This window comes from Psittacula echo (genome assembly GCF_963264785.1).
Source record: "Psittacula echo genome assembly, chromosome: Z".
NCBI classification, from domain to species: Eukaryota; Metazoa; Chordata; class Aves; order Psittaciformes; family Psittacidae; genus Psittacula; species Psittacula echo.
This window is the reverse complement of record NC_137742.1, coordinates 38,471,544-38,486,595: the sequence shown is the minus strand read 5'-3', so window position 1 is coordinate 38,486,595 and position 15,052 is coordinate 38,471,544. Positions and strand designations below refer to the sequence as shown.

At 40.3% G+C, this 15,052-nt stretch overlaps 1 protein-coding gene across 1 annotated transcript in view; it reads left to right on the top strand.

The window, feature by feature from the left end:
• PCSK5 (proprotein convertase subtilisin/kexin type 5) overlaps window positions 1-15,052 on the top strand; it is a gene marked incomplete at its 5' end in the record, with an annotated part of 204,094 nt that overhangs the window by 75,103 nt on the left and 113,939 nt on the right. Inside the window, 2 exons of the mRNA XM_080638774.1 lie at window positions 5,239-5,382; window positions 7,674-7,750. Of these exons, the coding sequence (XP_080494900.1) occupies window positions 5,239-5,382; window positions 7,674-7,750 (221 nt within the window). The remainder of the gene's footprint in view (window positions 1-5,238; window positions 5,383-7,673; window positions 7,751-15,052) is intronic.

Genomic DNA, 15,052 nt, shown 5'->3' with positions numbered 1-15,052 from the left:
GACTGTCCTATCTCTACATGCAATCTTATGAAACTTTTGTCGTCTCAATGCTTGCAGATTAGTAGCTGACAAAACCCTCAATCTAAGGAACCTGACTGTAGACTGATTGTTTCTGTCTGTGCCAAAGGTCGTATCCTTACTACTCTACGCTAGTAACACCAGGAGGACTTTCTTCTTGTTTCTTGTGGTGGTGGTGGTGGTGTTCTAAAAGAATGTATCTTTCTAATCTCTGCCTGGGAACTAGTGTTTCAGAGCTTTCCTGGGATCAAAAGCATTTGCACTGTTCCACTAAATGAGATCCAAGGTCTGCCAGCTCACAGTTGGTCTTTAAAATTGTGTCATTCTGATCATCATTTTGTGTTTTTCTATATTCCCTTAGATACTGACAAGATCTTGTCAAAGAACTTCTTGTAACTAAAATACCACAGGAAACCAATGAAAGGTACCTCATGAAGGCTTAAAGAGGGCACAGTATGCTGTTTCTGAGAGACTGCATGTCACAGGATTAGAAACTTCTGTTTCTACTCTGGTTATAGACTTAACAGGCATTGCAAAAGACAGAACAGAATTTTGTAGTCATTGTTCTTTTAATTTGATTTCAATCTCTGGAATTCCAAAAGATTTTGACCGTTTATGTGAGTCTTGATTTCTCAGTTTAGCTGTTCGATTTTATTACTGATCCTTAACTGGATACACCAAGCCTCCAACCACAAAAATCAGTGCAGCAGACAAGAAACATCAAGATAATTATAATAATCATAAGTTAGTTTTTAGAGATAATTTCACAAAGTAAGTAAGAGAATCTAGGTCCATGTCTGACACTGAAAGCATCATGCAAGCATCAAAACAGAAGACCTTTCTAGTATTATGTCTGCTAGTTAGTTGCAGAAAGGCAGGCTTCCAAATTGGCTGTCCAAAGATGTCTAAGTGATTCTTTTGTCTTTTTATGCTCATAAGCATTAAGTATGAGAAAAGTTCAATATCTGAAATTTTTCTTACTATAGTCCTCTTGCTTCCTGCATGTACCACGGAAGTCTCTCAACCTTGCACATGGTTTCTATTAAATACTAATGGTGATATCATTAAAATTTTCCAATTAAACAGTCCAAAGAAAAGCATCATCCTTTGAATGCCTTTTAAAAATCTCAGTAAAATTACTCCATGTAGCTGGGTGAGAGGTGGTTTATTCCTTTTGATGGTATCCTCCAGGCAATAGATGAAAACAATGTATGTTGAAATAGTGCTGGCTTACTGCAGCTATCTATTCATGATATCAATAAACGAAATTTCTGAATTACTTCATCTGCTTAAAGACAGGGGAAATTCAGAAGACTAACCCATTTTATACTATTCCTCTTAAAATTCAAAAAAAACAACAGTCCAAAGATTGATAAATCCAAGAAAAACGTGCAAGCACACAGTTTTAGTATGTTATCATGACAAAGTTGGGGTTTTTTTATTAAAAAAAAAAAGAGAATGGGAAAAATAGATAGAAAATTATGTATAAAATGCAGTACTTTCCCATTGATATAAAATTCAGTCACTAAGGATCACATAATTGTTATTATCATATTATCATATATGATAGATGTTTTACTCCTTTTTATTTGGGCAACACTGTAAATTGAAACAGTGATTCTAAACTCATTAGGAAAGCATCATTCTGCTAAGAACCTGATAATGTAATTTAGATAGGTGGTAAAGAAGCAGCATGAGGTTAAAGACAATTTTTAGAATGGAACACAGTAGTGGAAAATTCCTTACAAGAAATGTTTCTGAAGGACAGAGGAATTTAAAGGCTGTGCACATACCCACTCTATCACTCTTTCCCTGTGGGAATGGAGGAGCGAACCAGAAGGGTAAAAGTGAGGAAACTCGTGAGTTGAGATAGAGACAGTTTAATAGGGAAAGCAAAACTGTGCACACAGGCAAAGCAAACCAAGGAGTTCATTCACCACTTCCCACGGTCAGACAGGTGTTCAGCCGTCTCCAGGAAAGTGGGGCTGCATCACATGTAACAGCTACTTGGGAAGACAAACACCGTCACTCCAAATGTCCTCCCCTTTCTTCTTTCCCCAGCTTTACATGCTGAGCATGATGCCATATGGTGTAGGATATCCCTCTGGTCAGTTGGGGTCAGCTGTCCTGGCTTTGTCTCGTCCTGATTTCTCCTGCACCCTCAGGCTCCTCGCTGGTGGGGTGATGTGAGGAGCAGAAAAGGCCTGTGTAAGCACTGCTCAGCAATAACTAAAACATCCCTGTGTTACCAACACTGTTTGCAGCACAAATCCAAAACATAGTCCATACCAGCTACTATGAAGAAAGTTAACTCTTAATCCCAGACAAAGCCAGCACAGGGAGACAGGAGAGAGTGCAAGTGAAATCCAGTAACAGATGGCATCTTAGATGCTGTTCAAAGTGGAACAGCATATTTGTACCGTGTTATAGTATTTGAAAAGTTCTGAGATTTAAAGTGTTCCTGACAAAAAACAATTTAGGCTGCTTTGAGACTGATAAATCTGGAGAAAATAAGACAATAATCTGGGGGAAGGTATAGTTTGTGATTAAAGTATGGGAATCTGAGATGAGGTGTTGAACCAATGAAAACTGGAATGTAAGTGATAAAAGACTGTACTGGAAAAGAAGAAACAAGGCTAGGAGCAGGTAGAGAAGAATGTAGATAAAGAATTGTGAGGGGTAAGAAGAGTAAGGAGGAAAGGTGGAAAGAAATAAACATGCTACTTTTAATAGGGCTTGAAAGTGTGTTCTATATTGTAGCCATAAGAACTGAACCCTTCAACTGCTGTTGAACTACTCCCACTTGGATGCTTCTTTGCTGCCTTTACATTTTGTATCCGTATGTTTCGTATCTCTGTTCCACAGTTATAAGTGGGCATGGAGTTATGCCTGTCTGAAAATTCCTCCTGGAATTTCTTTTATGCAGGAAGATTTTGTTTAGACTAGCTTTGTGCTCAGTCTCGGAACAGAGCAAGATAATTTGAGTATTAGTGTGACGTGGCACGTCTCTTGAAAGAATCATCAGAGTAAGCGCTAAAGCAAGGAATATCTCTTGTGTTTGTCTACATGCATGTAGCAAAGCAGTTGATGAATTAGCCCCCTTTAGCCACCACCACAAAAGCAGAAGTTCAGGTAAGGTGAGAGTGACTGACTGTGCCAGATCATTAATTAAAAAAACAGTGGTCTTCTGGTGGAGAGCCAAAGAGCTTGCAAGGGAGTGGGGATTAAAAAACCATATGTTTGCTCAGCCTTAGTGGGTTGACTAGCATGGCAGCAAAACAATGAGCTCATCCCCTGGCATCCCCTAGGAAGACAGCAAAGCAGCCATAGGGTCATTTGGCATTTCAGAGAAGGGGGTAAAGGGGCTGTATAACGGACAAGTAAATTTGACTGGAGGTCAGAGCCTGGAATCCTGATTGCCCACTGCAGCTCTCCAGGCTGGGAGGCTGGTACTTTCACCTTTTTATCTTCTTGTCTTCACATCAGCAAAATGTGAATGATATTAATAGCTTTCGCAGGTAGCTTCTGATGCTTAATTCAGTAACACTTCTGAAAAATGGAAAGTCACCTGGAAACATTACACACTTTTTAACCCCCTTGTTTGTACATTAGAAAGCCTCATGTACAACCATTACATTCAGTGTACAGATGGCAAATTTTGACTGTAATTAATTTCATAAAGCCAGCAGTGTGAGCGTTTCCATCAACAAACAGAACAAAAGCATTAAGCCTGCCCTATACATACCTTGGAACTGGTCCCTGAAGTCCTTCAAGCTCCTTTGTGTACAGATAGATAGACAACAGAGAGACAGATATTTGCAGCCTTAAGGGAAAGACCATGAAAGAGACTTTATATTATGTACATATATGCATAGTGCTTAATAATAAAATCTTGCTTTAGTAATAGCAAATGACCACTCTTAAAGCCTCTGGTTTGTGTTTGAAAGTGTAGGGCTGTAAAATGGAGAAAAAAAAGAGGAAAAATATGATTTAATAGTAATCTGATGTCAGTTTGCACTCAGTATGCCTAACAGTTCTTCAGTGTGCTTATATTCAGGAGGAGAGGGATGTACTAAGTGAAGTCAGTGCATTCCCATGAGTTTCTTTATATTCCTTACAAACTGTGGAGTGCCAAAACACAAGGCTGAAGTGGGGACATGAGGCAGTGGGACAGGGAGTGAGGTGGCGCATGCTTGTGTGGCCACTGTTGCTATGATACAAGTTTCTTTTTTAATTTATTTTTTTCCCACCCTTTGCTGTTCCTCTTCCCTGCACACCCTATTTTGATATGTTTTTGCCTGTTGCTCTGTCTGACCCTGGAGGAGCTGGAAGAAAGCAGTGCTGATTAGGGGCTCATTGAACGCACTTCACAGGGGATGGCTCTGTGTGTGGGTTAGAGGGTCGCTAATGGGGCATACGAATAGCCAAGGGTCATGTCTCATTGCCATGGCAAGCCAGATTTCTTCACATGAGCTGGGTGCATTCATGTTCAAGGAAGAGGCTTTCAGTTTTTAATATACCCTAAACTTTTTTTCTCCACCACACTGGACTTGGGTTGCTCTTGAAAACTGTACCCCATGCTGCTCTCAGTCTAACTATTAAAATTCATCAGACATCCTAAGCTGCAAGTTTTCAAGGGTGTTGTTTTGGTTACAGGTTCTTAACTGCTGCTCATCTCCTGCTGATACTGCACAAAACCTGCCAAAAGCCTTCTTTTGTAGATAGAAATGAATCCGGATTAGTTTCCAGACATTCTGTCAAGAAGTTGTACAGCACATAAGCTCCAAAAAGCAAGGGGCTTTTTCATGACCTTTTCTGTACAGGCAGTTGTCTATTTTTGTCCACATATGGTTTGTTTTTCTGAAAAATTTCAAATAATTCAAATGTACATTTCAAATGAGGATGCTTAACAGCCAGAAACAGCTACTTCATTTTACACATGGCTTCTAGTGGTTCAGTATGGCTGGACGCTTCCCTTTTTGATTGCTTAGCATGAAGAGTAATCAGAATGAAAAATAGGCAGAACTAGCAATTTTTGTTTAATTTGGCATTTAAATTATTTTCTGTCTAAATAAAGGTGTTAATCTTATACAGTTGCTATTCAAATCAGTATGTTCATGTGCTGGTTTAAATGGTAATGTTGATATAAGTAGGATAATATCTCAACCCCACAGTGCTCACTAATCTGCTACATCCAATGTCTTTATCTTCTCTCCCCAGCACTGCAGTGATAACACCCACCATTGCCAGTCAGATATGAATATAGTAGGTGCTTGGAAGAGAGGTTACACTGGAAAGAATGTTGTGGTCACCATCCTGGATGACGGCATTGAAAGAAACCACCCAGACTTGATGCAGAATTACGTGAGTGTCCACAGGAGTTCAGATTTTCTGCTTTATTATTACCCCAAATAAATTTGTTGCTCCTGGAAAGATAGAAGGAGAGAGGGAGTAATGAAGGGAAGAAAACTGGAGGGGAAAAAGGGAGAAGGGAAGGAAGAAGAATCTTATGGGGTTTCCACAAATGTTAACACCAGTGGGAGGAAGGAAGAAAACATTTGGTAATCTGTATTGTTTTAGTTGACTGTGTTCCATCTGAACATACTTAGTATCTGAATGCCTGTTGTAGCTGAATTTCTGAAGGACAAGAACCAATCATCAGATGCTTTTTCTCTTTCCTCTAATTATTTTACTTAATATCCTTACGCTCTAGTAACTTAGAAATGGAATACACTGTCTTTCAATTAATGCATTCAGCTGAAGTCCGTTTTCGACCAGCAAAGCTAGCAAAACAGTAGCTTTTCTCAAAGGCTGTAATTTTAGGCATGTCCTTCCATGTATTTATTTTTAAAGCTGTTTATGATACTGCTAGAAATCATATTAAAGGAAAAGAACATTACTTGCTATGATTCATTCAGTTAAAAACAAATGTAGAATATTTTGGGGTCTTTCTAATAAGTCTTTCTTAACTCCAGTGAGTCCCCTCACAATTTGTAATAGGGCAGTCCTTGTTTTCCGAGTCCTGTGTCTCACGTCACCCGGAAGGTTTCTGTTTGCTTGTGGTTCATCACATTTAAATGATTGGTTTAACATACCTTGGAGGGTTCTATAACTTAAGAAGAGGCTCCTTCTCTAGTGGGTGACTTCTTGTGTTAGTGTCAGAGTTTGAAGCTCTTTGGAGCATCAGGGCCATGCTTTTCTGGAGTGATTAGTCCTGTGTTTTTGGGAGTAAGGCATTACCTGAAAGCACGTGACCTTGAGTACCTTCTGATTTCTCTGGAATAAAGTATGCAAGGTGTACATTCACATGAGGTGAGAAAATAAACAAATATACATGGATTGGGCCAGACTGGGAAAGATGACCAGCTCAAGGCAAGGATTACCTTCACTCCTATTACACAGATCTTGTAAAAGACCCCTGAACACAGTGAGCGTATCACCTTGAGAGAGCATTGCAGAGATGAAGGTGACAAAAATATCTTTAACAAGCCATCAAAAGCTACAATCCTCCCACAGTTTAAAGCCACTTGTTCTAAATTAGCCATACGTACATCCGTATCCTTCCCTATGCTGCATGTGGAACTCAGCTTTGAAATACATGAGGACTGCACAAACACAAGTGACAGGCAGTTGCCCTATTTTTCTGTGTATGCTTGATCCTAATGCATGCCACATCTTTCATTTCAATCTCTTACGTTATTTAAACAAACCAAATATAATTTTACCTTCTCAGTGAATGACCCAGATTGTATCGTGTCACCTCATCCCAATACTGTCCTTCCACTGAATCTAAAGCAGCTATTTATTCCCTTACCACCTCCTCTCTCCTTTTCCTCACACCAACAAGGAATTTCCCCAAAGCAATACACATTGCTTGTTTGATGACAAATGCCTTCTATATGTCGGATTATTGCTGGTGTGGCTGCAAACAGGAATATTTGAGGTGGATGTGGTAACTGCTTTTGAGCAAAGAAGAGATTAAAAAGATCTGCTTGCCATGTCAACACACCACATGCTACCGCATCAATTAATGGGAGCCATACAAACCAGCAGCTATTTACTCTGTGAACTATTTTCAGCTGTAAGAATTCTGGTAAATGTGAAATATAGAACAAAAATAAAGAGATAACTTGCAAATATTTGAAACAGTTACGCTCCCAGGGAAATGGGAATGCAGTTTATATTGCATGTCAAGTTGTATTTTTATAACAATATTCTTAAGAAAAATATATTATTTCTTGAAACTGTTACTGATATTTCAGTCGTCATTGTGCGGATAATTTCTTGAATCTTCAAACATTTAGCAAAATCTCAATTTTGAGAATGAACTCTCTTACCTTCCATAAGTTTCTTAGAAGAATTATAGTCTTCTGGTTAAATGAAACACCACTTTCTAGCTCCTCTCTGATACTGGAACTATGCTTTTTCAGAACATTTGTTATCCTTCTCTCTTTCCAAAAAAATAAAGTAAAATATGTAAATCCCATAATTATTAAATAAAAAATCCTTTCTTAAAACATGCAATCATCATGAAACCACAGGAATGTTACTTAACCTAATTAATCTCTTGTAGGAACCTGCTGAAGAATGTATAGGCCATGTGAGTCAATGGCTAATTAATGAGAAACTGGTTTTCTTTGTCCTGTTTGCTGTAGGATTCGCAGGCCAGTTTTGATGTCAATGGAAATGATTTTGACCCTATGCCTCGATACGATGCCAGCAATGAGAACAAGTAAGGCACTATGACATTCATGATATTTTCAGTCTAGTTCATCAAGTGGAAAGCACCAGTTCTTCTACGAAAGTCAAGGAAACTTGATTCCTTATAAAGCACTGTGATTTGCATTTAACCTTCATGAAATATGTATTTATGTCTCTTCCATGCACACTGCATGACACTTACTCATTGAAAGCATTTGGAGCCATCCAAAACCACATAAAAATCAATTGGAGAGTTCTTGTGAAATGCAAATTTTACAAGAACTCTTATTCTTGTGAAATTAATAATTTTCAGTCCATTTGGGTTGCAGAATATAAGGTGTGACTCTTAGTTTTCCCAGATATCATCTCATTGAGGTATTGGGGGGGGTTGTAATTTGTGACAACTGTCTTAGCTTCTAACTCTCTTGAACTTTATAGACTTACTGTGTTGAAGAAATATGCAAGTTAATGAAGGTCTGTTTTCTTTAATATTGTATTTTAAAGTGATGGAGATTTTATATGTGGAGGCTTAATAGAGACTTTATAAACCCAGCAGTGGCAGTTCTGCTAGATTGTCATATCTGTTCACATGACTAGTTGGATATATCTCCATAAATGACCTATTTCTCCTTCAGAGCTCTGCTTCCTGTTATTTATCATTCCAGCTGTGTTCTTTGAATGTGCTGTTGTGAGGGCTGGGGAGGACATCAGGAGGGCCATCTCACCTCAGGAAGCATGCCACTTTTCTGCCCCCATGGATATTTGAGGGCATTTATTTGTTGGTAGCATTTTGTTAACTGAAGCAGAAAGAAATACCTTTCCGTGGAACTGCATGATTTAGAGGAAGGAGAATCCTACTAGTTGTCAACATATTGACTGTGTATTTTGTTTCCTTGTGGTTGATTTTGTTGGGCTTTTTTTAATTGTGGAAAGCATTTAGTATTTTTTTTTGCTGCAGAAGAGAGACTACAAGAGGTGAAACTTAATCTTTTACACAACTGAAATGCTTTTGGATTTATGTTGTTTCTTCCCTACAACCCCACAAACTTTTTCCAGAATAATGCAGCAAGAGCCAGGAGTCAGCAGCAAAACATTAGTTGACTGGAGAATCCATTTGGGGCAACCTTGGATCACCCTTTGATGGAACAATCCTCTCCTGATCAACACCTTTTTCATAACAGCAGGACAGTGCATTGTTACACATAGCTGCTTGTTACATATCGATATACTCCTCTTACAGCAGAAAGCTAGTAAGAATAGCTGTAACTATTCTTATAATAACTGCGAAATAACTGTGAAATAACTGTGAAAATTGAGGTGAATTCTGTCAAGTACTTGTTTGGTCAGTCAGCCTGATCGTGCATGGTAGGCTGAGATGAGAAACATGTAAGGATTTAGCACTTAGAAGCTATGTAAATAAATGCACATACATAAGGCATACATCTTAGTTGTGATAATTAAGAAATGCCCTTTAACGTAGAATCATATTATGTTAGTATTAATTTGAAGAATAATAATTTATTTTTTTGTGATTGCAATCTTGGCATATGTTCTCATTAGTTGCTTGTATTTGACACTGTTTACATGCTGCCAAATAGTTTTGTCTAGAAACAAGTACATGCAAGAGCTTGTTCTTTCTTTGTTTTTTCCCTTTTGCCTATTAGGCACATCTTTCTCATCCTATTTTCGTACAGAAGCTCAGTTCCCTGAATCTTATCTGCCTTTTCTTCACTAGAAATCTCCTGAAGCAAGTATACCATGAGAAAATAAAAAAAGAAATTCAGTGAAGTCTTCTGTTTTGAAATGTGTAAATGTTCTGCACTTGCAGGCTAGTTTAAGTTTAAGCAAAAAGAAAACACTGATGGAGAAGAAATGGTGGATAGATCCAGTTGGCGGCATTGTCTCAGTTAAGTTATGTATAAGCTGAGTATTTCAGAGCTAGATGCTCTCATATGGAAATTGCTAATACTACACTGGGGTTGTTAGGAGGTATGCTCAAAAACACATGTTCATTGAAACAGAAGAATGAATAAAAGTCTTTTAAGCAAATAATACACCTATCCACACCATGAGCAGCCAATTTCTCCAGGAGAACACTGTCTGAAGCTGTGTTGAATGCTTTACTAAAGTCCAAATACACAATGTCCACAACCTTTCCCTCACCAACTGAGTGGGTCACCTTTAGTAGAAGGAGATCAGTTTGGTCAAGCGGGACCTGCCTTTCATGACCCCATGCTGACTGGGCCTGATCCCCCAGGTTTCCTGCACATGCTTTGTGATCTCACTCAGTATGATCCTTTCTGTGACCTTCCCTGGCACTAGGGTCAGGCTGACAGGACTGTAGTTCCCAAGGTCTTCCTTCCTGCCCTTTTTGTGGAGGTGTCACACTGGTCAATCTCCAATCCTCTGTGACCTGTCCACTAGACCGGGACTGCTGACAGATGATGGAGAGTGGCTTAGCAAGTTAAGCTCTTCTGTCAGTTCCTGCAGCACTCCTGGGTTGAACCCATTCAGCCTCATAGACTTGTGTATGCCTAAGTGGAGCAGGAGGTCAGTAACCATTTTCTCTTGGATTTTGGGGACTCCTGTCAGCTCCCCATTTCTGCCATCCAGCTCAGGAGGCTGAGTACCTTAAGGGTGACTGGTCTGTTAAAGACTGAGGCAAAGGCGGCATGAAGTTCTTTAGCCTTTTACTCTTCCTCAGTCACTAGGTTTCCCCCAGTATGCAGTAAAGGATGGAGGTCCTCCTTGGCCCTCCTTTTATTGCTAATATGTTTGTAAAAATATGTTTTATTCTCTTTTATGGATTAAGTTCTAGCCATGCCTTTGCCTTTCTAATTTTCTCTCTACATAACTTAACAACATCCTTGTACTTTTCATGGGCTGACTGTCCCTTCTTCCACAGGTGATAAATTACCTTTTTTTACCTGAGTTCAAGCAGTATCTCCCTGCTCAGCCAGGCTGCGCTTCCCCACAATTTGATTTTCGGTGCATAGGTACTGCCTGCTCCTTCGCCTTGAGGATTTCATTCTTGAAGAGTGTCCAGCCTTCCTGGATCTCTTTGTCCTTCAGTAATGTTCCCCAAGGGATTCTCTCAACCAGCATCCTAAACAGGCCAAAGTCAGCCCTCCAAAAGGAAGCCCCTGGAAGTTTCATGTTTTCTCTTTCCTCCTTTCTCTAAGTTTTCTGCTGCTCTCCAGAGTGAATCGCATGAAAACAGCACTGCCAAAAGCAGAAACAACAAATCTGCAGCTAGGTCAGGCAGAGACCTCATTCAGCAGAGCCTAAGATCAGAGGACAGCGAGACCAGGCACAAGTGGGGAAAATAAAGCATGGCCTGAACCTTTCACTGGCCTTGCCAGTTCCAGTGAACTGAGGTGACTGTATGACAGTGCCCCAGGTGCCTGTGAGTGTTGTCCACAAACCTGAGTGTGATGGACAGCCAGTTACCAACAGTGGCCTCCAAGGAGTTTTGAGAAAAAATGTAAGTCAGCCTGGCCCTCTAAGAGCAGTCGTCAGCTGAGCTGCCAATTTGCATCACAGCACATCCCTCTCTGCTGACCACCACCCCACCATGCCAGGGACACATCCACATTTACCTGAGTGAAAATGCTCCTGTCTTGGAACTGAGGCATGGCAAGGGTGCTCTCGGAGGTGCCCCAGTTAGGTGCAATTTCAGGGATTCATCCTCTGGTACTGCAAGGAATCACGTACCTCCAGCTGTGAATCACGGAATCTTTTTCTTTGGTGGGGTACTTACAAAGCATGTCTGGAGAAGGGAAGCTGCTTTCTGTTTTGTTGTTAGTTAGAGTTTTATATGGGATGTAAAACTGGACAAATTACCTTCTCTCCTAGGGCTGGGGGACTTGAGTTTTCATACCATCCCTCCCTGGTGAATACTCTGACTGCCCAGCCTTGAGGTTTTGGTGAGATGTGGTGGTGGGAGGGCAGATGCTGTGATATATACTGAGCTTTGTCAATGTTATAAGGAAGTATTGCCTTAGTGTAGAGTCAGCTTTTGGACACGAAGGATACATGAAGCATGCTTTCAGTATAAGATTAATTGGCTGACTGTCCTCCGCTTACAGGCTCAGTATTTCCAATTAGCAGATACGCTGAGCAGCACCTAAGCACCTTCAGTTTTGGGGACCAAAACTCTTCCTTCTCTTCCTTTTCTAGTTCCAACTAGGCTCAACAAGAGTCAAATAGGTACTGAAAAGCACTACTAGTAGCCTATGCTTGTAAGGTGGGCTGATGCCAGCCTTATGAAGTTTAACCATGACAAGTGCAAGGTTCTACACTTGGGTCAGAGCAATCCCAGGCACAGCTACAGGTTGGGCAGAGAAGAGATTCAGAGCAGCCCTGCAGAGAAGGACTTGGAGGTTTTGGTTGATGAGAAAATGAACATGAGCCAGCTTCAGTGTGCGCTCGCAGCCCAGAAAGCCAACTGTATCGTGGGCTGCATCAAAAGGAGCATGACCAGCAGGTCGAAGGAGGTGATCCTGCCCCTCCGCTCTCGTGAGACCTCACTTGGAATATTGTGTGCAGTTCTGGTGTCCTCAGCATAAGAAGGACATGGAACTGTTGGAACAAGTCCAGAGGAGGGCCACGAGGATGATCAGGGGAGTAGAGCACCTCCAGTATGAAGACAGGCTGAGAAAGTTGGGGCTGTTCAGGCTGGAGAAGAGAGGGCTGCGTGCAGACCTCATAGCAGCCTTCCAGTATCTGAAAAGGGGCTGTAGGGATGGTGGGGATGGACTCTTCATTAGGGACTGTAGTGACAGGACAAGGGGTAACAGGTTCAAACTTAAACAGGGGAAGTTTAGATTGGATATAAGGAAGAAGTTCTTTACTGTAAGGGTGGTGAGGCCCTGGAATGGGTTGCCCAGGGAGGCTGTGAATGCTCCATCCCTGGTGGTGTTCAAGGCCAGGCAAGTTTGGAGAAAACATTGGGTGACATGGTTTAGTATGAGGTGTCCCTGCCCATGGCAGGGGTGTTGGAACTAGATGATCTTAAGGTCCTTTCCAACCCTAACTATTCTATGATTCTATGATTCTATGTCTCTAAAATATCTTTAGAAGTAGGGGCAAGAACTGATTATCCAGCATATGTGGTCATTTGGCATTAGATACTCAAGTTGTGCTTGAAAGTTGAGGTAATCGTAACCAGCAAACTTTCTGAAAGCCATGCTTAGCAAAGACTTTGTAATGTGGAAGATCAATTTGGTTGATTCCTGATTCCTGCTATAGCAACTGGACATCACTGCATAATAGTGATTTGTGTTTTCCAGTAAAGGTGGGATTTACAGACGTGCCATTGTTCCCATGGAATGATCTAGTTTATTCTAAGTCATTTTATAACCCAACCTTAAGGGATGGAATGATAAAGAGTAAAAAGAATTGCTGTAAAAATAAGCAGGTGTGTCTGGGCAGCTTTGGTGTCTCTTCGCAGCTTTGGTGTCTCTTCACAGCTTTGCACGCAGCTGTGAAACATCAGGGTACTGGGTCTGTTTCCTAGCTTTTCACTTTTAATTAGTAGTGAAGGCTTTCTGCTGCTGAGGCTTATTGGTGAAGAAAAAGCAATGAGGAAGAATTAACTGGCGACTTGTGGAGAGAGTGTAGATAACCAGAGTGGCACTTCACGTAGCTGTATTTTTGAAGTTTACATTAAATCTTCTATGAGCTAAGGAGAACAGGAGGGCAGAAAAAAACATTAGGCTAATATTTCAAGGCTTCTAGTCAAAATCAGGGTGGGACGTTAGTTCCTTTAACTACTATGGTATGCACAAATCCTGCCAGAAGTTTACTTTGGTTTCTACAAATTGGCAGCAAATCATGAAGCTTGTAAATGGTACAGGCCTATACTAGAGCTTCCTTTTGCTCAGAGGTTAAAGACAGCAGTCAGCTGCGGATGAAGTCATTCCTGCTATGCAAAGCATCTTGTTTTGGTTTACTGCTGTCTACTGATGCTTTATTCTCTTTCTGTTATTCCACCATTACCTGTAAATATCTATGTTGAAAAACTAGTGTTAGTCACAGGTTCTTAGACAGAATGGAGATGGGGTCGCTGAAGTACTATTCTACCCATTGTATAGCCTCATAAATAAAGCAGAAGTGATCATAGCATTAAAACATTTTGCTGTTTTGACCAAACAAAAACGAGTTTTTCTGTTTCTTGAAAATTTCTCAGGGGTGGTATTTCAGAGCTTAGATCTTATTCTGCAGACAGGCACTTTTATCTAACAGAGGACCTTTTAAAAACACTCCTTTAAATAATTCTAGTTAACTTTAATGCAGTTCTTACTATACTTATGTAAGAAAAAGTAAAAGTAAGCTGTTGTTCAAGTTTTGGAGATACTGAGTCACTCTTTGGATGCCTTTTCAACATTTTTCAGTGATGCATCCAACTGCATAAATAACTCACTTTAATAATTTTCTAAATTAATTTTTAATGAGTCTAACATTTTGGGGAGACAACAATTTTGCTGTTCAAAGATCATAAGAAACACAACTACTTATGTCTAAACTTTGCAATATCTGGACAGCATTACATCTTTTCTGACAACAGCGAAAAAGTTACAAAGTTAAAGAGTTTCAGGGCAGCTTGATCCAACATTTTGACATTGTTTTCTTGTGACAACCATTCTGATTCATTCTTTCTTTTGTTGGTCACATTAATGTAGATGTCCAATAAAATGCAAAAGGCTTAATTTTTTTTCCAAGAGTGACAAGTTGCTAGTTTATACTGTCTGCTTACATTAAAGACCTGTATTATGTCCTCAGTCATTTAATCAGAATACATACTGGATATTTGACAGGAAGATCAGTTTCTGTTGCCTCCTAGGTGGTCGATGAAGTAAAATTAAAAAGCTTCATTGACTCCTATGATACTATTCAGAGCAGATACCTGAAGAACTGAGCACAGTCAAACACTGGAAACCTGAAGTCTGTCATTGCCAGAGAGATCTCAGAAAGGTTCCCACTGCAGCTGTGTGGTAGAAAGGAGTGCTGACTGTTGGGGGTATCTGTCTATGTAGTTTATGGGCTGTGATTGCTGGTATGCACCTGTTGCTATTGCTTTGAAATTGGCCGTATTGCGCACTGCAGACAAAACTGAAGGGAAGATAAGCTGTACTGAAAAGCACTGCCGCACCATCTTGTGCTTTATCTTTTGTGTAAAAAACAATTCTGCTGTCGAACGGCTAGTCACAACAACAAACAAAATCTTGGCAATTTTTTAGACTAGTCACTACTTTTTTGCTTGTGTCTGTTAAAAGCTTTCATACTGTATTGAACTGCAGATCCCAGGGCTCACACCTGCAGAGAGGACCTG